Genomic DNA, 27,206 nt, shown 5'->3' on the forward strand with positions numbered 1-27,206 from the left:
ATCGAGGATAAGGAGTTAGGACCAGCTTTGCAGGCGCGTGGCCTTCAGAAGGTTGATGCAAGAGGATATGGTAAGAATGGGTAGCATTGAACTCGAGTAACGAATCGTGTGGCAAGAGAGAGAGAGAGTGGGGAGGTTCACATTTCTCTCTCTTTCTCTCTCCTCTCCCACTTGGAATATGTAGACATCGTGTAAAGGGCTTCACTTTGCCATTATAGAATAGTTTAGTATAGATATAAAGTATCAGTATAGAGATGTTAAAGTTTCAATCATTGCTTTTACACGCTTCTGTCTCTAATGAGTGATCATTATCTCATTCAACCAATGACTTTTTTACAAAATATCATTTTAAAAAATATTTCTAGATAAATAGGATTAATTTTTGTTGGACAAAAAAAATTGATTGGTAGATAAATTGGTGGGCACTCATTGTTGCATAACCTTGTCAAGAAAATGATGAAGCAAAAAGTTTGCACTTTTAGCGCTCGCGAGACGGAGGCACGATTTGCGCCAATATAGCGAGCCAGAGACGTTAGAGGCACCTAGCGAGAGAAGAGGAGAGTGTGCCAAGCGTCCTAAACTAGAAACGTAAAGCTAGCTGCATTGCTCATTGCAAATCTGTTGTGGTTTCACCTAAGACATGGCATACAGGGGCCGGGGGCGTGGGCGTGGCCGAGGAGGGCCATCGAGCTATATCCCTCAAGCTCGCGGTGATGATGGAGTTCCCATTATTGCGAAGAAGCTGGAAGGTCCTCCTCCCCTTTTTCCTGTAAGTACTACGTTTGCTTTATTTTTTGGAAGCTTGATAACTGCAGGTGTGTGTATTGGATAATATTTAAGCAGGATATTTGCCAGCTTCACCTTGTCATGGTAACTACCGTGATAGATGCTCATCTTGAAACTATTGTAAATTGGTGATTTGGCACCTTCTTTGGTCACGGTTAATTAATCCTGGACCTCTGCGCATTGTGAACCCTTTTTGATGCAGATTTCATTGTCACTCTTCATGACTACTCATAAACTGGACCGCAACACAGCCATTTGCCACAACAGCCATGACTTGCCTTTGGAGTGCCTGAAGAAAAATTCAAATTTGTGCCCAGATTCTCAAAAAAGCTTGCCAGCAGAGGCTAGTCATGCAAGGATCTTTGTCGCGGCCTATAGACTTAGGTAGGCATCCCATGATACTGAAAAACACAAGCCAAAATAATTATGGCCATGTGATATGCTTTTATGGTCTTCTTAATTGGAATGAAATGTGCTTGCTTAGTGACGCGATCAACGATGGTCCAGATTCTTAAGGAGGTCCATTTGGCGCCCTTTCGGTATTTCTTTATTATTAATGCTTCTCAAAGTACAATGTCCAAGGGTCCTTGTCCCAGCATTGCTCCCAAGCGTATCTGCATGAAAGTGAGGCCTTGGGCCTTCCAAAAGCAATATACATGAAAAGCTTAAAGTCTTAAAGCATATGGGTCCCAAAAGCTAGGTGTAGGGTTGTCAGTGCGTTTTACAGAAATCTGTACAGGCGCCACGTCAGTAGCGCAAATCGCGGAGGTCTGTACAGTCTGCCACGCAAGCAACGCAAATGGCGGGTTTCATACAACTGCCACAACATCAACCCTTCCATGCTTTATTAAGCCTTTTGTTTCCTGGGCCCCATCGGAGAAGATCCCATAAGTTGGTACAACTTATAAAATTTGGTGTCCTTTCATTTTTGGCCTCTCGAATTGGTTCTGCAAGTTAATACAACTTCTTCTGCATCTTTTAGTAGGGCTCCAACCTTCTCTGTTCGGAGTTTGTCATGTAGGTCATGCCACATCATCACCTTGTGACACCTCCCATGTCAAGTAAGAGGTTCCCCTCCCTAAAGTAGTCAAGTTTGAAAAGAAAGCACTATACTTGGGAGTCAAATGTGTCACAAAGATGATAGCCATATCTTCAAAAGAGATCAGCTTACTTGTCTGAAGAACCACTTGCTGCATCTTGTGCATTTGATGAATGTGGTCCTTAATAGACTTCGACTAGCTCCCTTCATTGGCATCGTCCTATTGTAAATTTTCTCCAAGTGGTTTAAGATCCTTGAGCATCTGGTGAATGTGGTCCTTGATGGACTTTGACTACCAAAGTTTGTGACGTGTCAAGCCATTGAAGAACGGAGCCGACTTGTAGATCTCGGCCGAGGGGCCTAAACCCTAGAAGCAGCACAAGAAGAAGCAGCAGTAGAAGAAGTTTACCAACTTGCAAAGTCTTGCCGAGTGGCCTACTTTTAAAGACGAGTTCCCACGAACTTACGTGACCCCGTTCGATGGGGCCCAGGGGACCTAAAGCCATTAAAATAAAGCGGGACCAGCACACACACTCAATGGTGTGGAGCATGATGACGTGGCAACGGTATGGACGCTTCGGCTTTCACGTTGACTGTGTTGATGTGGCACCTGTTGGATGTCCATAATTTGCATTGACCGATTTTAGCGCCAGCTTTTGGGCCAAATGCTTTTGAGTTTATAGCTTTTCATGTAAACTGCTTTTCAGAGGCCAAGGGCCTTTAAAAATGAGCCAAGGGCTCATTTTCTGGCACGCTTCAGTGTGGAGGTGCAGAGCTTGGAGTACCAGCGTTGTACAGAGTTCAAGCAATATACAGAAATATCGAAAGGCGCCAAGGTTTACGGTCAGTGCTCTCTCGGGATGGAACTCAGTCACTCCCCGTCTCGTGTGTCGTACATCTCTTTCAATTCAGTTGTTATTTGAAGTGCTTAAAGTTGTTTAGTCTGTTCTTTTCTGTTGGCACGTGGTGCCCATCCTTGTGACAATGGTATCAGAGCTTCAGGCGTGTGCTTTTCTGAAAGCATACCGGTCCTACCAAAGAGCAGACAGAGCAAGATGCCTCTTCCAAATTGTCAGATTTTTCTTCTTCAAAGAATCTTCGTGTCTCGACCCGGACTTATTAGCCACTTCCACCCTTACTCATCGTGCATCGGGCGCGCTTCCGTTGTCTTCATCGCTTTGTCTTACAGGGCATAAGCCATAAGGAATTCAAGATCACTTGCACGAGAAGGATGTTTTTTTTTTTTTTTCAAACCACCGTTTTTCTCAGCGGCAGTGCCATGCAATGGTGGATATCTACCAAGCCGCACACTCCAAGGACTTGGCAAGCTATCAAGAAATTTTTTGCCCGAAGTTACATGCTTTTTGGCATCTTCCTATAGAGTGCAGATTTTGGCCATGGAAAGCTTATCAGATTAAAAGTTGGAATTTCTTGACATCTCTTAGCAAGTGTCTCTTCTCGAATCTTGGAGGCCCAGTGTGATTCCTATAGCTTTGGGCTACTATCACCACCACAGGAACACTGTTTGTCCAAGCCAGTTTCGACGATTCAAGAGTTTATGTACCATTCCACGGTCGGCTACAACCTTATGGAAGAAATCTTACCCTAATTTTGGTGCATGTTTCAGGATGGAGGCCCTATCAAGTTTTGAGCTCTACTGATGTCGAGAATGCTTTTTCAACTTGATTTAGTAGTTTTCTAGAGTTTTGTTTGAGAACTTGTTTGGTGATCCTAAAATACAAAAGTTTGAAATGGATGGGATATGTTGTGAACCTGTCTTGGTGCCCATTTGAATTGTTTGACTCTTGTTTTAATACTGGCTACAATGATTGGTGATTTACTACCGGGTGGAGTACTGAGAAATAATGTTTGAGAATGCTTGCACATACTCATGGCTCGGACCCTTGTGGTTACTCTCAGCACCTCCAAACGATGCAGGTATTAAGAAGAGTATTAAGAAGTATGAGCAGTGGTTACTCTCAGCACCTCCAAACGATGCAAGTTGCGGTATGGGGGACGTTTGGTTGTAAAAGGCCTCTATATCTCTTGGCCCGGACCTTTTTAGGTTATTTGCGGGAGGAGTGATGAGGGAGTCGTTGAATAGCTCATGGCCCGGACCTGGATGGTTATTTGCGGGGGGAGTGTTAATCAACGGCTTTATGTTTCTATGTCTTGTAACATGCATATGTGAGCATTTGTGTTGCATTGTGATGTGCCAACCACTGAAAATGCTCCTAATTGTGTGAGATTGCTTGGGTATGTAATTTTAGTGCATCAAGACATAGGGTACAGATCAACGCAGTCTGGGGGTGATGGCTAAGTTTACTAAGCCTGAATATCAAGTGCTCCGATCTGGAAGGAGACTCCTTATTAGATGAGATTTTTCTGGGAAGCCAACGACCCACGATATCAAGAGCTCCAATTTGGAATAAGAAAAGAGATTGTCCCTTGGAGATTATTGAGCTAACTTGAGTTGTTTTGCAGATATGCTGTAATTGCGGACGATTACTTTCTTTCAAGAAGGGGGGATGTCATAAACTGGTGACGTGTAAAGCCACTGACGAACGGAGCCAACTTGCAGATCCTGGCCGAGGGGTTTAAACCCTAGAAGAAACGGAAGCAAAAGCAGAAGCGGAAGAAGCAGCAGAAGAAGTTTTACCAACTTGCAAAGTCTTGTCAATTGGCCTATTTTTAAAGACGAGTTCCGACCAGGACCCCGTCCGATGGGGCTCAACGCCCAAGGGACCTAAAGCCATTAAAATAAAGCGGGACCATCACTCACACTCAATGGCGTGGAGCATGATGACGTGGAAGCAGTATGGGCGCTTCGGATTTCACGCTGATTGTGCTGATGTGGCACCTGTACGGATTTCCGTAATTTGCGCTGGCTGATTTCAGCGCCAGCTTTTGGGCCATATGGTTTTGAGTTTATAGCTTTTCATGTAGCCTGCTAGCTTTTGGGCCATATGGTTTTGAGTTTATAGCTTTTCATGTAGCCTGCTTTTGAGAGGCCAAGGGCCTTAAATATGAGCCAAAGACTCATTCTTTGGCACGCTTCAGTGTGGAGGTGCAGAGCTTGGGGTTCGGCATTGTACTGAGTTCAAGCAATATAAAGAAATATCAAAAGGGGCGCTAAGGTTTGGGGCCAGTGCTCTCGTGGGGTGGAACTCCGCCACTCCCCATCTCGTGTGTCATGCATCTCTTTTAGTTCAGTTGTTATTTGAAGTGCTTAAAGTTGCTCAGTCTTTTCTTTTCCGTTGGCACGTGGTGCCTGTCCACGTGACAGCCGAGGTTCAAAGGCCACAATCGTACAAGAACTCTACAACATCCTTCTCCTCCGGTGCCATGGTCACGATACTCCAAAGTCGCAAGGGAATCCTCCGTAGACCGGGAGAAACTGGGATTCAAGCCTTCAAGGTTGTAAACCACCTCCCATCGAAAAGATCTCCAACCTCCTCAGCAGGACCGGTACTGCGCCTGAAATTGGTCCAAAATCAGCCCCCTTTGTGCACAGGCATTGCGAACTTGTTGGCTGAAAAGCTGCAAAGCTGTCAGGCGCAGCCTCAATCTCGTTCGACTCCTCGCCCTACCAACTAAAAAATGCACTCTCTTAAGGGTTCTTTGCGACAAAAATGCAGCAGACAACCGACAGTCCCCTCTTGTTGCAAAAATACTTGTCCTAGGGTGGTTTCCGTGACAAAGACGTAGCCACAAGTCACTCCCTTTGTTAGGTGCAGCGGAATGAATGTTTGCGCTTTGCTCAAGATGAGTGCTCCGAATTGTGCTCAAGGTTCCTTTTGTTCTTATGGAAGGGAGAGCCTTCCGTTCTTAATGAGAGAATGCTATGATCACAAACAAAGTGAATGGACACTGTGCGTGCAATGTGTATGAGACTGAGAGATAGAGAGAGAAGAGAGATACGACACCAGAGACGTTGTAAAACCCTCCTCTGAAGGCCCCACTCTTGTCGGCGAGAGTCCGACGAGAGTGGTCTACTTATGATTGCACAAAGTGGTACAATGCGGATGCAATGGACTGATGCAACTTGGGACTATGCCGATGACGACGACGGTGATGACGAAGTCGACCTAAGGGCTGAAATCTGCAATCTTTCTACTGCTGTCCAAAAACGCTATGGGCTGAAATCTGCAAATCTTCTATCTGCTGAATTATGACTCTATGTCGATGACGACGATGCGACGACGACACGCTGAAAACGCAGATGCTGAAATCTGTGTTTCCGGGCTGAAATTGTAAACCTTGCAGAAACCGACCGTGCGGCGAGGAAGTGTTGCGGGAAGGTGAGATCTGTGAGGTTCGGGACTTGATCTGCGAAGTCTAACTGCTGAAAACTGAAAACGCTGATGGTTCTGGAGTTTCCGTCGCGATGATGGTGCAAAACGCCGGGGCTGATCTGCAACCAAAAACGCTAGGGCTGAATTTTGGTGTTTCCAACGCCGGGATTCTGCAGATGCAAAAACGCTAGGCTGATCTGCTGTGGTCGTGTCGCCGTGGCTCTGCAAATGCAAAACGCTGGCTGGTCTGATCCAAAAACGCTAGGCTGTTGCTTTGGAGCAAAAACGCTAGGTCACTTGGGGGGTTCTGCTGAGAAGGTGCCTGTTGAGCATGTGCTCCTGCTGCCTCTTCTGCCATTTAGTGCTAACTTGGGTTTGCTTATATATTTTCTTAGCAAAATTGCCCTACCTACTTTTGTTGGGAAGTCACTTAAAGTAATAAGTGAAAAATGTCAAAAATAGGGAAAATAGGCTAAATGCAGTGGAAAAATCCCCTAACTGATTCTAATGGATTCTAATGGGAATACTGATGATCATGCTATGTGCAACCAGAGGATATGCATCTATGCTAAGTGACTGGGCATGCACGGTCTACGAATAGACTCACAAAAGTGCCACATCACTTCTAATCTAGACTGATTGGACTGACTGAACCCTGATCATGCTGTAGCTTGTCCACGGACACATAGGGTTGGATGTGTCACGTGACACCCTTATTGGCTGAAAAATGTAGCCACAATCAGCGAATCCACTAGGTGTCGACAAGCCTAGGCTTTCATAACATGTCAAAGACGGCGAAAGGTGTGGTGGCATGGAAAGACGTGGCGGAGAGAGAGAGAGAGAGAGAGAGAGAGAGAGAGAGAGAGAGAGAGAGAGAGAGAGAGAGAGAGAGAGAGAGAGAGAGAGAGAGAGAGAGAGAGAGAGAGCAGCAGCACAGGCCCTTTGGCGGCAAACCCTGGTAATGAGAGTATATAAGTGCCATATGATCTATGTGAATGGGGGCGCGTAACTAACAAGCCATTGGTGAGGTGTTGAATTGACAATAGACCTATGATTGAATTGAGAACAACAAACATTTGAACTTGAGCATTGAAAACAAGACACGGTGGAATGGAGTTCTCCACCTAGATGCACTAATTCCTAAGCTAGGAGTTTCACGCAATGCTTCTTTGTTTAATGATGATCATAGATACAATTGCTTGGGAGTCGCTCTGCAATTTTTCAACCATGCAACGATATCCAAGGGTGACCCCCTAGGCTCACTTATAAAGACACACATGCCTGAAAAGCAACAACTATCAAAACTAAGCCTAAGCTCTGGTGCCCCAAAAAGTAAGCGCCTCTAATAATTGAACCTAGAAAGAAGCCCGGTTGTCTGTATTGCCACATTATCACCGTACAACACTGTGATGTAATTAGCCTAGAAAGCGAGCCGTGCTTTGCGTCAAGATGCCTGTCAGATGTCTCGCCGTGATTCGCGGACAGTGGCCCGTGGGGCTTTGATTTTGGTCCTATGCAGCTCCAGTCTAGCTTTGACTAGGCCCATCCTCTCTTCATCTGGTCATATATGATCATGTGACGTCATCCCCCCCCCCCCCCCCCCCCCCCCCCCCCCCAACCACCACCCCAAAAAAAAAAGGAAGAGAAATAACCGCGCTCGATTACACCTGAAAAACAGATAGCAAACAGTAAACCAACTAAATAGACACTGACTTCTTGCAGACATGTAGTTGACGTTGTGCGCCAAAGAGGACTCAAACCTTGCAGTAGCACAAAGAAAATTGGTCACTGAACAATCATCAATCTACATCTTCATTCTTGTCTAGATCTCAAAAAGGAATTTCAATGTTTTTGAACCATTCCATATCTCAGCTCCATAGACCAATGCAGAGGCCACGAGAGTGTCAAAGAGCCTCAGCTTTGTCCGAGGCTCTTGAAATTGAACTTGTGAACACATCCTTTCCAATCTACCTAATGCCGCATGGGCTGTGGTCAATCTAGATGTGCTGCTCTCCTCAATGAAAATGTTGGTCCACTAAAAACCACTCCAAGTAAAGTGTAAGCATGTGTATACTCCACTACCTCCTGGCCGTATGTGAATGCGGACGCTGACCTCTGATCCACTGTGGGGTGGTATTAAATACCATGACCTTGGTTTTACCAAGGTTGATAGACAAACCACTTTTATGGGCAAACCTATGCAAAGCATCCAAGTGACGATGCATTCCCTCCGGAGAGTCGGAGATCAACACAATATCATCAGCATATAACAATAGCGGAATACATGTCCCTGGTAGCTGAAACTTCATCCACATATATACCAAATAGTGTAGGAGAGAGCGGGCAGCCTTGTTTCACCCCAATAGTGGAGTGAACCAATGAAGATAGACCCTCTGAGGTGTGTACATGCCCTACTACTGATCTGTACAATGCTATGATCCCCCAAATGAGCTCTGTGGGTACTCCCATCTCCTGTAATCTGCGCATCAATCTTGCTCTGGGTACTATGTCAAATGCTTTGCGGAAGTCCAAAAAGCTACAATAGATCAGTCTCCCATGGGATCTGCCCTCCTTAATGATGGCCCTGAGTGTCAAGATATGGTCAAGAGTAGAAAAACCTCTCCTGAACCCTACCTGCCCAGTTGCACACACTCTACTCCAATAATAGAACTAATGACGATGACAAGACTAATAGAACTACTTACAAATCAAACGTTGTCGTGATGTGGCACGTAATAGTGGGAACGAATGCTACAAGATCTATCTTGCAGCTTTTTAGATACATAAGTATATTTCCTATAATGTACATATGCATATCTAAGTATAATAATAATCTTTCTATCTCATCCTATTATTTATCTCAAGGGTAACATATTCTTACGTTACCGCTAGAAAGTACTATGGGAAAAAGCGTCAATAGCTCAGCCTCTTTAACTTGTGGAAAAAAGCATTGGCTCTTTCTTTCTATAATCTCATTATCATGTCCCACCCTAGCTAGATCCGACATCCAGGGTAACTTTCAATATATATATATATATATATATATATATATATATATATATATATATATATATATATATATATATATATATATATATAACTTTGCCCATCTACTCAGCTGCGGCTCAAGAATGGATGCGTACAATTGTACCTATGTGTGTCCAATCATGACAGTGCGATAATTCCCAGGCTCCATAGGGTCTCTTGACTTGAAGATAGGTACAATCGTAGATAGGCTCCAAGTATCAGGCAAGCCCTCACACATGGCACGGTTAAACATAACTGCTAGAAGCGCTGCTAGCAGATCTTTGGCATGCATGAAATGCTTAGCCACTAAGCCATCATGATCATATGCTCTCCTAGTCCTCATCCTGTCAATGGTCTTCTTCACCATCTCAGCGGTGAAAAAAGCACATGTGTGTGGGCATGGATCGAGGGGGTCGGGAAGGGGCGGCTGTCCAGGAACTGTATACAAACATGATGCGTACTGACCCCAGGTCTTTGTAGAGGTAATGGTGAAGGGGGGGGGGGAAAGAGCCGCCATGCCTCACGCGAGTCTTGACTCAAGAATAGCTGGTATAGATCCTGCTCTAGTCGAGCCAAAAATGCCCTCTTCTTCCGCCGCACTAGGCGTGGGAAGTCAATCTGTGACTGTCTGTGAGTGATGTCTCCCAAAAGCACCTCCCTCTGAAGTCTAGCTCTAGTCTGCCGGCATTCCTCATCATACCAGCTGTTTTGAGGCATGCTCCAAGAACGGCGTGTCTACTCAGGTTGGGTGTGTGGGTATGCCTTTGCTGCTGCATCATGTAATGTCTGTGTCAGTATAGTAGTAAGCTCCTCCAGAGGTCGCCCTGGCTCCTCAATGCATAGGCGTCTGTAGATCCCATTTATGTATACAAAATCTGTCTCCCGGTGAAGGTGTAGCGAGTAGGGGTTGCTACCCGAGGCCTGTGTGCTACATTGAACTGGAAAGAGATGGTCAACGACACAAGAGCATGAGCCACTGCCACCCCAACAGGTCTGGGCCCAACTATGAGATCCTAGATACTAGAGATGAGGCTCGCCTGTTCCATGACATAATCCATTGTGGTGGCTCCATGTTTGTGTGGAAAGCATGTGAAAACTCCCGCAGTGGGAAATCTCTGTAGGCCATTCAAGATGGCCAATCCATGTGCAGTCCCCATGTCTATCAAGTGCCTTCCATGCTCAGTATGTTCCCCATTCTGTGATAGTCTGGATAGGCCCGTCTCTGCAACATCCAACTCTCTTATCATCTCCTCTGAAGTATCATAAAATATTGTGTGATGATGGGCAGTCCTAGCATTGAAGTCCCCTAGAATAATAATGTCACCATGTCTAGAGAACTCCCATATGTGATCATCAAAAATAGAGAAGGTGGACTATCCTCTGGGTGGTGCATATACTGATGTACTCGGGGGAAAGCAGCAAATAGCAATGTAAGGATATCTGTCTGTCTCTGCTCTCAATCTCACCCACATGTACCTAGCTTGCTCATCCCTGCAGGCTATATGTATCAATGGCTGCAACTCCTCCCTGAATAACACTGCCACTCCTCCTGAGCCCCGCCCTCTGTGCTCTGATCGTGTCTCATGTCTACAGGCTGTCTCCCATCTAAATCCACTAATGTGAGGCATAGACTGCCCAGGGGCCTGATGTGTCTCAGAGTAGAAGATGATGTCTCTCCCGGTAAACCAGGTGGCAACTTTGAGTGTGGTCCCATAGGCCTCACATCATCATGTGGAGCGTCGCTCCAATATCACCACTCTTCCATCTCGGTAAAAAGCAATCTTACCTTTTTCCCTTGCTGCTCTAATCTTTGGCATTACCTCTTGCATATGGTCTATCTGTGAGAGGGTAAGGTCATCCCCGAGAAAGATACCCGTCTTCTTAGGAGTTGGTCTCTTCTTCAAAAAGTCCTCTTTTGCTTCCATGGAGGGAAAACGAAGGATGAGTGCCCTTTCTTTCGAGGTTTCCCCCTTGCTCCCATTTTTCTTGTTGCCCACTCTCCAAGCTCTTGAGTGCATCAGCTCATGAACCCCCATCAAAGCCATGAGTTCTTTTACCTCTTTGTCTACATTATCTTTGTCTATAAGGCCGCAAATTCTCCCATGTAGAGAGCGTACACGTCTTCTTTGGTGCTCTGCTAGTGTTAGGTTGATAATGGTTGTAACAGACTTGGACACTCCAAGTCAAGAATCAACTGCGACAGCACCAAATAACCACTTCAAAACAATTCACAGATCACAATAGATTTGCACTGGCCCGGCGGAGTTCCGTGCCTAGAGATATTGGCCCCAAAGACTGGCGCCCCTTTCGGTATTTCTTTTTATATTAATCAATCATCAAAGTACAAAAGAGCGGTTAGGGTTTCACTCTCAGACTCTGCGTCCAGATGCTCTGAGAAGTGAGGCCCTCACCACTAATTTAAAGGTTACAAGGGATGCCCAAAAGCAGAGCCCCAAAAGCTTCAAATCAAAAGCAATTGCTCTCTCTCTCTCACAGAGAGTCAAAACATGAAAGCAAAAGCATTCTCTCTCTCTTTCTCATTTAAGTAGAGAAAAAGCGAAATTTGCGTCGCTCATCATTTTCCAAATTTAAAAAATAAAATAAAAAAATTTCAGCCTCCGCGATTTCCGGAAATTAGGGTTTCTGGCAGAAATTAGGGTTTGCAGGAATTTTAGGGTTTCTGGCAGAAATTAGGGTTTCTGCTGTCCGCCACGTCATCACTTTGTGACATACCCCCCTCTTGAAAGCATTGTAATCGACCGCGATTACGCCTGCAAAACCGACAAAAGCCATAAACCGTCTTAGCAGACACTGACTGTTAGTACCTACGTACTAGGAACACATCTAGCACATGTACAAAATCGACAGTCACATCACACGACATCACAGGACATCACCAGACATCACAGGACATCACATGACATTCAACATTCATTCGGATCTTAGACCATGATTTATCGGCAATGTAGCTAGCAATCACATCTAGGTCCAATCGGGACCTCATTGATGTCCGATTGACTAACCCCTATTGCAACCATGTCTATTCGAGATCAATCAGACCAAAATGCTGCAGTCATTTCGGCTATCAGTTCCTGCACTCACAAGAAGTCAAGAACAAATCAGTATCATAATCAGGAATTCCATTTCATAAAGTCATCCAGCAGAATACTGTCAGCTCTCTGTATCCCTGAAGCTCAAAGAGACATCAGTGACTTTAGTATCAAAATCGAGGCATCTGTTGACAAAGGAGTGGAGTAACTCCCCTCTTGTGCATCCCACTGCACCAGATCTTCGGCCAAGCTGAATTCTTGGTTCCATTTGGAGTAGACTATGCTAAACCAAAAGCATCGAGGTAAAGTTCACAATCTGAGGAGTATCTGCTAGGTCCTCCTCCTCCATCCACTTCGCATCAAGTGTAGGATAATTCTTGAACTTAACCAAGAACCGCCTTCGGACTTTATCCTTATTCTTCGTATCCTTATGTGCCAAAATCTGTTCAGGAACAAGGATCTCCTCGTTTTCTTCCACTTCGGGTTGCTCATCAGGCTCCCCATCATCAGGCACATCACCTTTAAAAGGTTTCAAGAGATTCACATGAAATGCATTGTGAATCCTCCAAGTATCTGGCAGTTTCAGTCGGAAGGAGACTTCATTTATCTTTTCAGTAATCTGGAAAGGGCCGTAGTATCGCATACTAAGCTTTGGAAACAGGCTCTCCTTTCCCTTGTTCTTTCGTAGGCGTGCCTTCTCAAAACGTAAGAGCACCCAATCATCCTCCTTCAATTTCATGTCGCGACGATGGCGATCCGCTGCCTTTTTCTGTCGTTCTTGAGACTTCTGCAAAGTCTCGCGAACCTTGGCAAAAGCCGTATCTAGATCTCGCGTATATTCATCTGCTTCAAAGATCTTATCTTTCGTGCTCAGGAAGGGTGGAACCTTTGCAGCACCTTCAACAATCTCAAATGGCGCCTTCCCCGTCGACGAGTGTATCGTGTTATTGTAGGCAAATTCCACCAAAGGTAAATATCTTTCCCATTGAGTCTTCTGATCTGAGATATAAGACTTCAATAAATCTAGAACCACTGAATTGGCAATCTCGGATTGCCCATCAGTCTGCGGGTGGAACGATGACAAGAACTGCAACCGCGTGCCAATGTTCTCCCAAATTGCCTTCCAAAACAAACTCGTAAATCTGGGGTCTCTGTCGGAGACAATTGTCTCAGGCATGCCATGTAATCTGAAAATCTGGGCCACAAACAGTCTCGCTAAGTGATCCGGCTTGACTGTTTTCTTCACTGGAATGAAATGAGCCTGTTTGCTGAATCTGTCAATAACAGTCCAGATACCATCGTGACCACTCTGTGTTCTCGGGAGATCAAAAATGAAATCCATCGCTATACTTTCCCAGGGGCGGGTGGGTATGGGTAAAGGCTGTAACAATCCCTGTGCTTTATGCCTGTTAAACTTGACCTTCTGGCATACCAAGCAACTGCGCACAAACTCTTCCACATCTTTCTTGAGTCTCGGCCAAAAGAAATATCTCTCTACCCCTTTCATGGTGGTAGCAATGCCGCGGTGACCCGTAAAAGGTGGACAATGGCATTCAGTCATAACCTTTTCCCTCAACGGCTGTGTAACGCACAACATAGTCTTTTTCATCAAGTAGCCTTCCCGAAGGGAGTATCCAGCTACTATCTCCCCATCCCGTATCCGTGTGAAAATATCTGCAAAATCTGTATCTGTGGCATACTGATTGACCATATCCTCGAAGCTCCTATGATGTATCGCGGAAATAGCCAGAACCAACGGTTTCCGAGACAAAGCATCTGCCACCACATTCTTCTGTCCCTGCACATGGACAATCTGGAAGTGGAACTGTGACAAGATGTTCGCCCACCACATCTGTTTTTCCGAAAGCTGCTTCTGTGACAAGAAGTAGCGCAAACTCTGATGGTCTGTAAAGACAGTAAAATCCGCTCCGAGTAGGTAATGCCGCCACTGAGTAAGAGCATGGATAACGGCCAAAAGCTCTTTCTCATAGATCTGTGCTGTCATCTCCGGCCTAGAGAACAAACGGCTCTTGTAAGCTATGACATGGCCTTCTTGCATCAAGACCGCACCCAGACTACGACCACAAGCATCACAAAATACTTCAAATGACTTCTGCAAGTCCGGCAAAGTCAAAATAGGTCCCGTAGTCAATTTCTCTCTCAACGTCTGAAAGGCAGTCACCTCTTGGGGTCCCCACGAAAAAGGTACTCCTTTCTGTGTCAAGATATGCAAAGGGGAAGCAACCTCTGCAAACTTTCGTATGAACTGCCTGTAGTACGAACACAGTCCCAAGAAGCTTTTAACTTCATGGACATTCTTCAAGTCGGGCCAATTACGGATAGTCTCTATCTTGGCCGGATCCATTTGCACTCCTGCGGTTGACACAATGTGTCCCAAAAAGTGTATCTCTGGTAGGAAAAATTCACTTTTCTTTGCATTAATCACTAACTTGTGATCTCGTAATGCTTGAAAGATCTGAAGCAGATGATCTCTGTGTTCTGTCTCATTCTTGGAGAAAACAATGATGTCGTCAAAGAAAGTGCCAACAAATAGCCTGTACTCTCGAAAAATCCTATCCATCATCCGGTTAAATGTCGCAGGAGCATTGGTTAAGCCAAAAGGCATCACCAAAAACTCAAATAACCCAAAAGTCGTCCGAAAAGCTGTCTTGTAGACGTCTCCCGGTGCTTTTCTGATCTGATGATATCCACTCTTCAAGTCAATCCTGCTAAAACATGAGGATCCCTGTAACCTGTCGAGTATATCATCGATCCTAGGAATCGGAAATCTGTTCTTGACATTCTCCAAGATCTGTCTTTCTTCAAAACCAACAATACTGGAGAGCAATACGGTGAAGTACTAGGCTGGACAAGACCCTTTTCCAAGAGGTCTTTCACTTGGTTCATAATCTCTTCATTCTGTGCTCGGCTCACACGGTAGGGTGGCCAGTTCGGTGGTGTACTACCAGGTATCAGATCAATGGTATGATCTTCAGGACGAGCAGGTGGTAACTCTCCTGGCAGGCCTTCTGAGAAGCAATCGGCGTGAGAGTGTAGAAAATCTTGGCGTTCTTTATCAAGTTTAGACATATTTGTCCTATCATCATCACTCAACTCTTTCATAAAGATCGAGTAAACAAACAGACTGGATTTCATTAATTTTGAAATGGCCGAAGCCGATATAATAGGGACAGACTCGCCCTTCAGTTTAATATCAAGTACAATTGTTCTGCCCTTTTCTGTAGTCAAAGTTGCTTTTCTCGCCCGATAATCGACCACGGCGTTGTTCTTGTGGTACCAGGGAATCCCTAAGAGAACATCACAACCCTCCAAAGGCATTATGAAGAAGTCCTCATGCCCCAAATACCCCTGACAATGCAACCGAAGTTTGCCAATGACAGGTGTAATGGCTACGTCCTTGCCGGGTGCCGCTAGAACTGCCTCTGCAAGTGGTCCCATCCGATCGGGAGTAATCTCGAGCCGCGCCGCCAATTCCGGTGAAATGAAGTTGGCCTTGGCTCCTCCATCAAAGAAAATCAGGGCCTCTTGATCTTTCACTTTGCCCCAAGCTCGGCAAAGTTCTGTATTCTCATCCATGGTGTCGGGATCAGTACCCACACAATCTGGAACCAGTCCTGTTTTCATCTTGCCTTTTCGTACACGGTCCTCAGTTGCTCTCGAACTCTCAGGCCTTTCGTCGTCCTTGTCATTCTGTTCTTTCTGTGCCTTTTTAGGGCACTTCGCGGAGATATATCCAGTTTCCCCGCATCCAAAGCACTTCCTCTCCCTGATGTAGCGAGTCCGCTCCTGAGGAGTAAGTCTGGGTCGTGCATCCTTTTTCTCTGGGTTGCTCTTTCTTTTTCTACTTTCATTCCCAGAAGTCTGTCCGGTTCGTTGTGTCGTGACCTCATCTGTGGGGTAGGTCAGACTGCCAGAGTGAATTGCAAAGCCCCGCTTCGCATGACTCATCAACTCCTGAATAGAAGCTGACTTCTGTTCCAAGCAGTGGTCTCGGATCTCTGTAGGTAGACCCAATGTAAACCGCTCAATCTGTTCTCTGAACGAGATCTTCTTGAATGAAGAGGCAGATAGAAAAGAGTTCCAAAATCTTTCACAGTAAGAATTCACTGTATCGCTCTTGGTCATCCGGAGATGGTTCCAAGCGGCTCGTATATCTCGCTCAAACTCTTGAGTCAACCAAGAAGAAATAAAAAGCCTCTTGAATTTCAGCCATGTAATTGGCACAGTCTTGCTTAATAGAAGCGTGGACCATCAAGTGTGAGCATTCCCCTTAAAATAAGAGGCAGCTCTCCGAATCTTGGAGTGCTCTGAATAGCGTCCTCCCGCGAAAGCGATGTCAAACTGTTGTATAAAAGACAAAGCCTTTGAAGCATCGGAGTATCCCGAAAAAGTATCAAACTTAAGTGCTTGGCCACCTTCCTTAAACTCTTGGACTTTCTTGCTTTTATCTTCGAGAAAGTCATACTGGTTGGGTATGTAAAAATTCCTCTTGTTTGCATAAAAGTTTCCGTTGTCAGAGTCTGAACTGTCCGTAGACGAGTCCTCTGTAGAAGTGTCACTCACTGGGCGAGACCTAGATTTCCTTGCCTTTTTCTTGCCCTTTCCGAAGCGTTGTTTCTTGCTTTGCTTTTTGCTTTTCCTGTCTTCTTCGCTCGAGTCTGAAGAGCTAGAAGAACTGTCAGAAGAAGAAGAAGAAGAACTGGGTAGGCCTTCAAACTTGACGTGCTTCTTCAGTTTCTTTGCTTTGTCGAATGTCGACTGACGACCCAAATATCCCGGGAAGTCAGTACCTTTGTTCTGCTTTTTGCCGTGCTTTTTGCCTTTCTTTTGCACGTCGAAAAGCTGAGCAATCCGTGCATCAACCACGTTCTCCAGTTCCTTCTCCGTATATTTCTTGGAGGCAGAAGGTTTCTTGAGAGCGGGTTTCGGGAGTGGTGTTGTGGTTCTCTGCCACTCCCTCTGTACCTCTTCCAAAGAGGTCTGGTTCATATATTTTGCCATCTTCGGGTCCTTGGCAAAATTGAGCATCATCTTTGTTGCATCACCAATCAATTGACGACGCTCCATCTCTCTTTGCTCCGCCTGAGTAGGCCGAGGCGGGCCATACTCTTTGTCTGAATCTTCGTTGTGATCCCAGCCCGCATCTCCAGATGCAGAGGGAGTCGACTGATCATTGCCTGAAGCCATAGGTGCCGCGGAAAAAAATTTCGGGGATCGGATTTCCCGTAGAAGAGAAATCGGCCGTGCTCTGATACCACTGTAACAGACTTGGACACTCAAGTCAAGAATCAACCGCGACAACACCAAATAACCACTTCAAAACAATTCACAGATCACAATAGATTTGCACTGGCCCGGCGGAGTTCCGTGCCTAGAGATATTGGCCCCAAAGACTGGCGCCCCTTTCGGTATTTCTTTTTATATTAATCAATCATCAAAGTACAAAAGAGCGGTTAGGGTTTCACTCTCAAACTCTGTGTCCAGATGCTCTGAGAAGTGAGGCCCTCACCACTAATTTAAAGGTTACAAGGGATGCCCAAAAGCAGAGCCCCAAAAGCTTCAAATCAAAAGCAATTGCTCTCTCTCTCTCACAGAGAGTCAAAACATGAAAGAAAAGCATTCTCTCTCTCTTTCTCATTTAAGTAGAGAAAAAGCGAAATTTGCGTCGCTCATCATTTTCCAAATTTAAAAAAAAAAATAAAAAAATTTCAGCCTCCGCGATTTCCGGAAATTAGGGTTTCTGGCAGAAATTAGGGTTTGCAGGAATTTTAGGGTTTCTAGCAGAAATTAGGGTTTCTGCTGTCCGCCACGTCATCACTTTGTGACAATGGTGGGTGTGGACGTTGTTTCCTTGCTTTTCCCTTTCTTGGCAACCTCAATCCATTTCTCAGCCTCATCTGCTTTGTGTTGAGTCTTTGTAATAATGTCCACCCATGAAGTCGTCATTTCTTTATGCTGCACTTCCCCCTCTTTGATGGCTCGCACTTGCTCTTTGATTGTGTTGAGTTCTTCTATTACAGAGGTTTGCAATTCTCCCTCTTCAAGCGTGTTTCGTGATCGTGCCTCAGCGAGCTCCTTCTTGAGTGACGCAATCTCTTCGTCTTGGGCCGTCACACGATCTCCCATTGCAGTAATCTTGCTTTCTTGGGCCAAAACGCGATCTTCGAGCATTTTTGTTGTCCCTAATAGGTTGCGGTTGATCTTGTTAATGGTTTCGGTCATTTCTCCTTTGCACTTTTGAACCGCATCTTCTAAGGGGTCGGGCTTATCATTCTGCTTCCTCATTTTTGGTCACTGCCAAAAATGAGAGGATTTTTGCGGCGGAAGGAGACCACACTACACGCACAAGTGCTCCCACATTATGCATACATGTTCTCCCACATTAAGTATACATGGTGTACATTTTCTGCAATTTCTGCAAATTACAAGAATTGTCCGCTTTCTGCAAACTCTACAATTTCTGAGAAAAAATTGAAATTTGAGTTTTACTGCCTTCTGCTGTACCTGCCGAGGGGGGGGGTGGTGTTTATGGGTGGGGCCGAGGAGAGGGTGGGGCTGCAGGGAGAACGCGAGGGAGACGGGGCTGGGGGGCTGGGTAGGAGGCAGCAGAGAGAGAGAGAGAGAGAGAGAGAGAGAGAGAGAGAGAGAGAGAGAGGGCAACAACCCTTATGTGACCATGGCAGAGGTCACAAGTGCACCCCCCCCTGCCCCCCACCACACATAGATACAAACCTACTCAGAGGAGGGGGTGCCTGGCTGTCTATATGACTCCAAAAGACCAGGTCGACCTTAAATAATAAAGTGGAGGAAAGACCCCAAAATAGGGGCGGCCCAATAAAAAAGGGACGCAGGACCAAATCTGGTCTGGCTGGCCAATTTGGCCGGCCGGATAACATGCAGCCTACATGCTATGCAAGGGAGGCTAGCCGGGGTGCACACTAGCTTGTACAAGTATGCCATAACCCTAGATGAAGCATCCGAGTGGTGTAACTCTAACAAACCTGAAGTGATTGGCTTTGGGATTGTGTCATAGCAAAGCAGACGGGCCTTCAGATCCTGCGCCTCATGGCAGCTATTGTGCCAGATACAAGTGTCGCTTTGAGTGCTGTGGTCTGGTCAGTTTGTCTGGCCCTACCTTGGCTTGTGAATGGAGGCTTAAAGCATTGCAGTTCAGATCCGTGCCCGCCGCGGTTTTTTTTTGGGGGGGGGGGGGGGGGGGTTGTCTCACTGGGTGTCCCTTCCTGGACTTCATGGTACAGCCTTGGAGTTGAGAGGAAGACAAGCATTGGGAGCTTATTGATGTAAGGAATTGTTTCTAGCTTCCTCAGAGCTGCACAAAAGAATTTGTCAAACCTTTATTTCTTTCTTTGAGCGCAGAATTATGTTTATTTTACATTTTCAGCTCCCAGGATCAACACTTCGTTTTGCATGTGTATGCTAGCCAGTCCAAAATATACCTGACTTGCCAGATGTTGAAAAGACTGAGGAGGAACTTATTACTCGAAGGAGACGACTGGAAACATTTTGGAATGCATCACCGTACTTTATTGAAAGGCCTAAAGAAAAATTGAGTATGTCCTTTGAACTCAATCCTCCATGTTGGAGTTCACGAGATGAATACAAATTTAATCATTCTGTGCGGGTTTTTTGTGCAGCTGGTGTGGCTGCAGAGATAGAAAGGTACTCAGATAAGTATAAACCAAATTACAAATCCAAGCGGCCCCCTTTGTCCTCTGTCCTTAAACTCACATCAGCTTACTTTCCTGCTGAGCTACTCGGCCAACAAGGTGAGTTCTGCATACATGTGGTTTTTGGGAGATTTTCGCTCGTAATTTCAAAGTGCCTTTGTAACTATTTCTGCCTTGCGTTGTGCAGCTGAGAAAAAACGTGGGCGTGATGGTCAGTACAAAGGAACCTCTCAATGGACCTTGGATGCAAGCTCTCGTAAGAGTGGTATGTGGCTGTAGTCCCAACTGGACTGAATGAAGTATTGATCCCCCCTGTGGGAAGGTGTCTGATTCTATGTACACTTGGAGGCTAGCTGGAAGATAAACTGATGCCACTATGTGTAGTCTCACAATGTAACTTTCTAGAAACGCTACCCTGATTATAGTTGTTCAGCTGCCTAGACCCAGGATTTTGTGTGAGATTCATTTGTTTAGAAGGTAGTGTCAGACTAGTTCATGAGCCAAAGTAGCATTTTGTTTGTCCATGCATTATAAAGCAGAGAACTTCCTTCTGGTTTGTGAACTTTAGTCTCAAACTACAGAAAGAGGTGCTACAACTACAGAATGCCCTATGGTTTGATAGGGACACCACTTATCTATACAGACCATCTGGAAACTCTCTTTTGCTGGGTCAACCATAGAGAGGCAAGCATCAACAGGCATAAGTTTGGGCTATTGCGACAATAATTTTTGTAGCCTACTCGTTTTTAGAATGCTTTACCTTTAGAAAAGTGTTGAGATGTGAAATGTTTGAGTTAAGGCTGAAGACATATCATCAAATTCGAAGGGTGCAGGAAGGTCTTAGCTTGCAAAAGGTAGTCTTTACTCTTGGCTCAATGCCTACGTAGTAGGGAGGCCTTTATTTTGAACTTTGACTTGAGATGTCTATGAGTCCTCATACGAAACAAACCAAAAACTAGAGCTGAAGGCTTACATTACTAGGCTGGTGTTTTATCACATGCTATGAACAACAATAATTCTAGAGATGGGCAACTTTGTAAATATGTATTTGGTATAGATCATGGCATGTACTTTGGTTACTAGAGACTTATATATACATGGTCTACAAAAATAACCGAGAGCATAACTTTAGCAAAGCCATGTACAACAAGCAGTAAAACAATTGCTATCGAGTGAGGTGGCAAGTTAAGTGTGCTATTACTTTATGTAGGTAGACCCGTCACAAAGAGCGTATCTTTGTATTCTACATGTACTTGTGATGAATGTAGAGATAATGGTTGTAGGGTTTTGGTTTCTAAGAGCGTGCATTTCAAGGCCCACTTAGTGGCAATACTCTACTACTATAGTGCTTTACCTTAAATTATTGTAATCTTCTACTCATTCGGCTTCTGGCAATGGACAAGCATTGTGTGTTTCTTGCACTAGAGGGAGGAGTCCATGGGCATGTCCATGATGGGCTCCTGTGAAACACGAGGCATCAAGAGACCCTGTTGCTTATTATGGGGGACCTTAAACCTTTTGACAAGTAGCACACTTAGTTAGATTGAAATAAAGATCATTTTAAGGACTTGTGCACCATAGAAATCTGTACTTATGTAGTCTGTCCATGAGAATGTATGTACACAGAAACAAACGAACGGGGTCTCTTGTGATAGTTCGGACAGTGAGAGAAAAAGAAAGAAGACCAAGGTGTTCAAGGATGTGGGTCAAACAATTAAGTTTGACACGTTTCAAGCTACAAGCACACTCATCGAGCCGTTGCATTTATATAGTAGTCTGACATCGTCTTTTCGGGAGGTCGATTCTTGGAAGCCTCCAAGGTACGAAGGGCGGTGACTTATGTGAAAGGTAACGCCTAGACATGGTGGTCTACTCTATTGTTGCACAAAGAAGCATCTAAGAAGTGGATAAAATTCAAGAGAATTTTCACTTCAAGAGGGTTAACCGAAGAATATGAAGAAGATGTCATCACGGCTTGGCATCATTTGAGAATGAAAACGGAAGACACTTTAGCTGCCTATTACCAGATGTTTTGGGATACCTTTTTGCCAGTGTCCTCTTTTCGAAGGATCACCTTGAATGTTACGTGACACATCCAACCCTATGTGTCCATGGACAAGCTACAGCATGATCAGGGTTCAGTCAGTCCAGTCAGTCTAGATTAGAAGTGATCTGGCACTTTTTGTGAGTCTATTAGACCGTGCATGCCCAGTCACTAAGCATAGATGCATATCCTCTGGTTGCACACAGCATGATCATCAGTATTCCCATCAGAATTCATTAGAATCAGTTAGGGGATTTTTCCAATGCATTTAGCCTATTTTACCTAGTTTTGGTATTTTTCACTTATTAATTTAAGTGACTTTCCAACAAAAGTAGGTAGGGCAATTTTGCTAAGTTAATATATAAGTAAACCCAAGTTAGCACTTTCTGGCAGAAGAGGCAGCAGGAGCACATGCTCAACAGGCATCTTCTCAGCAAGAACTCAGCAAGATCCCCTTCATCACCTAGCGTTTTCAACAAGCAATTCATCGCCAGCATCTTGCATAGTCTAGCGTTTTCCAGATCGCCCTCCAAGCTGCAGACCCACTTGCGTTTTCAGCTTTGGTTGGACCAGAACAACTCCATACCCCTAGCGTTTTGGAGTGCCATCACAGCTGCAGGTAAACAGTGTTTTCAGCCCAAACAAAGAAGATCCACATCAGCGTTTTTGGTAGCAAAAACGCAGCCCTAGTACCTGCAGATACTCAGTATTTTCAGCATTCAAAAACGCAGCCATTCAGCGTTTTTCCAGCAGGCCCAACAGTGTTTTTTCAGCATAAAAAATGCAGCCACAACGGTCATTTTCAGCCACCGAAACAGCACCGAATTTCAGTAGTTAGAAGACCACAGATTTCAGCCCTAAAGTTGTCTCGTCATCACCGTCGTCGTCATTGGCATAGTCCCAAGTTGCATCAGTCCATTGCATCCGCATTGTACCACTTTGTGCAATCATAAGTAGAGCACTCTCGCCGACGAGAGTGGGGCCTTCGAAGGAGGGTTTTACAACGTCTGTGGTGTCGTATCTCTCTTTTCTCTCTATCTCTCAGTCTCATACACTTGCACGCACAATGTTCATTCACTTTGTTGTGACCATAGCACTTTCCATTAAGAACGGAAGGCTCTCCTTTCCATAAGAACAAAAAGGAACCTTGAGCACAGTTCGGAGCACTCATCTTGAGCAAAGCGTAACAATCATTCCGCTGCACCTACATTGGTATCAGAGCTTTGGCAGTGTTCTGTATCACTCAAGGAAAGAACCACAAGAACCACTAGAATTTTTTTTGCTTGTTGAGGTCGCACGAACCCAAGTTCGCTTGGGCGTGTCGATTCCTAATCATGTTTTGTTGAAGAGTGACAGGAATCCCAAGAAAGAAGGGCTTGTCCAGCCTCCCCTTGTGTCTCTTTTCACTCATTGAGAGCGGACCGTGCACTTAGTGGCCGGCCAATCGACGTGAGGTGGGAAAAAGCAAACCTTGGTGTGAGCGCAAGGCTGCCAAGGGGTGCGCCCGCGGAAAAGAGTAGAACTCGGGTGAAGAGAAGATCCTTCTCCAACGCGATTTGCAAGCGAAAGAACACCTCAAGAACCTCAAGATCCTCGAGAACCCAAGAACCCAAGAACCCAAGACCCCCCAGAACCCAAGTTCCTCGTGAACTTAAGAACCCACAAGAACCCACGATTGCAGAATGGTCATCACTTGAAGCGGAATGGATACTTCGCTTGGAGGTGATGAGCATGAGAGAGGCGAAGAAGAATTTTCCCCACCAGGAGGTTTTTCTGACCCTTCCCCGTCTACGTCAAGGATTGTACTAACTCCTATGGAGGCTTTGGAGCAATTGTTTCTGAAACAGAATTTATAACGCGAAAAAAGAGATGCAGAAAGAACGGCAGAAATGAAACGCAGACACGCAGAAGACAAAGCAGAAAGAGAAGCCTAAAGAAAGGCAAGACAAGAACGGCACGACCGACACATGCAAGAGTTCTTGCGACTCTTGTCTCCCGTGCCGACACAGATGCAAGAGATTCAGGAGACGGAGACTCTCTCAGTCTCTTCTTCTCCAAAGCATGACACACAAGATTTGCATGATTGTCAGAAGCATGATGATTTGATTGACAATGATTTGCATGATGATTTGATTGACAATGATTTGCATGATGAATTGATTGACAATGATCCGCATAATGATTTGGATGCCAATGACAAGCATGATGATTTGCATGATCAAGATGTGATTTCTCACAAGCATGATGAGTTGCATGAAGATGATGTGATTGTTCACAAGGATAATGTGTTAGTTGATGCTTTTTCTAGCGAAGCTAACCTCGTTGTAGATTCAATCAATCACGAAGAACCGATCTTGGCTTTCGAGTCGAGGTCCAAAGAACCCCCACAGTACGATTCGATCATTCAGGAAGAAGCGATCTTGGCTCTCAAGCCTAGGTCCAAAGAACCCTCACAGGAAGTATTATGTGTTCGCATGATTGATACGCACGCATTGTTCAAGTGTTTCATTCGTGATCATTTCCTGTATTTTAGTTAGCGTCTTTATGTGATCCCTTTTACTAGGCATGACATATTTTACGTTGAGCACGTTTCACTCATGGATGAGCACGAATGTATGCGGATTTTTCATGAAAATTTGAAAAGTATGTATGTAAGGAAGTCACATTCCATGTCTCTTCCTTGGCATGACACATTTGTAGACAGAGTACATGAAAGTATGCGCACCAAGCATGGGCATTTCCGTTGTGAATTGCCAAAGTTGATTGCTCTAGATCATAACAGAAAGATTCGATCTAAGTGTTTGCATGTATCTGGTGAACGATTTAGCACTCCGTCTCTATGTTCATCTACATTGCATACACAGTCTTTAGCGAAGACAAGATTTTTTTCACTCACTTTACATGGAATGGGTATGTTCATGTTTTTGTGTTGGAAGTTGTTTCAGGAATTTTCAGCCATGGAGATTCTTAAAGAAGGAAGAAGCAGGTCTCTAGACGAAGTTGAAGCATCAAAGGAGCCACAGAAGACTTTGTGTCGCTTTCGGCGCGGCCCAAAGAAGCAAGCGTTGCAGACCTTTATGAAGTTCAAGTACCGCACGACCCACACATCAGAGTGGGCCGGCGAAGAGTCCCTTCCAGGATTCCGGATGCTATTGGCGATCTCCCTCGACGCCGTACAGTTCGGTACCAGTACCTCACTTTGAAAAGGAGGGGATGTCACGTGACACATCCAACCCTATGTGTCCGTGGACAAGCTACAACATGATCAGGGTTCAGTCAGTCCAGTCAGTCTAGATTAGAAGTGATCTGGCACTTTTTGTGAATCTATTCGTAGACCGTGCATGCCCAGTCACTGAGCATAGATGCATATCCTCTGGTTGCACACAGCATGATCATCAGTATTGCCATCAGAATCCATTAGAATCAATCAGGGGATTTTTCCAGTGCATTTAGCCTATTTTACCTAGTTTTGGTATTTTTCACTTATTAATTTAAGTGACTTTCCAACAAAAGTAGGTAGGGAAATTTTGCTAAGTTAATATATAAGCAACCCAAGTCAGCACTTTCTGGCAGAAGAGGCAGCAAGAGCACATGCTCAACAGGCATCTTCTCAGCAAGAACTCAGCAAGATCCCCTTCATCACCTAGCGTTTTTAACAAGCAATTCATCGCCAGCATCTTCCGTAGTCTAGCGTTTTCCAGATCGCCCTCCAAGCTGCATACCCACTTGCGTTTTCAGCTTTGGTTGGACCAGAACAACTCCATACCCCTAGCGTTTTGGAGTGCTATCACAGCTGCAGGTAAACAGTGTTTTCAGCCCAAACAAAGAAGATCCACATCAGCGTTTTTGGTAGCAAAAACGCAGCCCTAGTACTTGCAGATACTCAGTATTTTCAGCATTCAAAAACGCAGCCATTCAGCGTTTTTCCAGCAGGCCCAACAATGTTTTTTCAACCTAAAAAATACAGCCAAAATGGTCATTTTCAGCCACCGAAACAGCCCCGAATTTTAGCAGTTAGAAGAACACAGATTTCAGCCCTAAAGTCGTTGTCGTCATCACCGTCGTCGTCATTGGCATAGTCACAAGTTGCATCAGTCCATTGCATCCGCATTGTACCACTTTGTGCAATCATAAGTAGACCACTCTCGCCGACGAGAGTGGGGCCTTCGGAGGAGGGTTTTACAACGTCTCTGGTGTCGTATCTCTCTTTTCTCTCTATCTCTCAGTCTCATACACTTGCACGTACAGTGTTAATTCACTTTGTTGTGACCATAGCACTTTCCATTAAGAACGGAAGGCTCTCCCTTCCATAAGAACAAAAAGGAACCTTGAGCACAGTTCGGAGCACTCATCTTGAGCAAAGCGTAACAATCATTCCGCTGCACCTAACATTGAAGGAGGAGATTGAGAGGTTTTGTTGCGGACTACCAAAAGAGAATCTACAGTATTGTGTGAAGCAAAAGTCAGATACCATTTAGAGGCTTAATGGGACGTGACAAGGATGGTTTTGGTGTGCATGCCTGCTCATTGACCTATCCTATGGACAATATTGTGTGAAGCAAAAGTCAGATACCATTTAGAGGCTTATGGGACATGACAAGGATGGTTGTGGTATGCATGCCGGCTCATTGACCTAGCATCTGCCTCAACCGGGCAAGAGTCTTACAAGGGAAAGCAGAATCAAAAGAAGACATCCACAGGGCGCAAATTGACAGAAGAGCAATGTTGAGTACTTCAAAGACGGCAAGTGTTACGGTTGTGGTGAGCAAGGTGTATTTTTAGCTACGGTTACAGATAAATGAAAATGATTACTTACGGCTATAGATAAATGAAAATGATTTTTGTGCACACAGAATGAATATATGAATTTATTGGTACCAATTAGTTATGAACGTGTAATTTTCCGGTGCAAGGTGCCATCTGAAAAATTATCCGTATCCGGATGGTATGATAAGTAGAACAATAGCTAGATGTAGTGCAGAATAGTTCAGAACAACCAGATGAATAAGATGATGTCCTCAGTTTGCTCAGAAAAGCTATAATTTAATAGTTTTGCGGTGGCTGCCCACGAACCAGCCAGACATAGTGGAAACGACCCGACGGGAGTCGACAGAGTGAGACGGAAGAGATATAAAATCGGCTGGGTCAATAATGCCCAGATTGGCTAGAAAACTTGGATTTTATGCGTATTTTTAAGTGAAAGGTTTAAAACCTTTAAAAACAAGCGGCTGGGCCAGTTTGAACGCGGCCAAATAA

The 27,206-nt window shown here is 44.9% G+C and overlaps 1 protein-coding gene across 1 annotated transcript in view; it reads left to right on the plus strand.

Moving 5' to 3' along the window:
• Window positions 1-478: 478 nt before the first annotated feature.
• Window positions 479-27,206, plus strand: part of LOC147420671 (uncharacterized) — an 88,404-nt gene continuing 61,676 nt past the window's right edge. Inside the window, exons 1-4 of the mRNA XM_086504316.1 lie at window positions 479-769; window positions 19,660-19,789; window positions 19,874-20,005; window positions 20,094-20,171. Coding sequence (XP_086360442.1) covers window positions 641-769; window positions 19,660-19,789; window positions 19,874-20,005; window positions 20,094-20,171 — 469 coding nt within the window. The 5' untranslated portion in view covers window positions 479-640. The remainder of the gene's footprint in view (window positions 770-19,659; window positions 19,790-19,873; window positions 20,006-20,093; window positions 20,172-27,206) is intronic.

Source organism: Adiantum capillus-veneris, chromosome 28 (assembly GCF_014529385.1).
Source record: "Adiantum capillus-veneris isolate H3 chromosome 28, ASM1452938v2, whole genome shotgun sequence".
NCBI lineage: Eukaryota > Viridiplantae > Streptophyta > Polypodiopsida > Polypodiales > Pteridaceae > Adiantum > Adiantum capillus-veneris.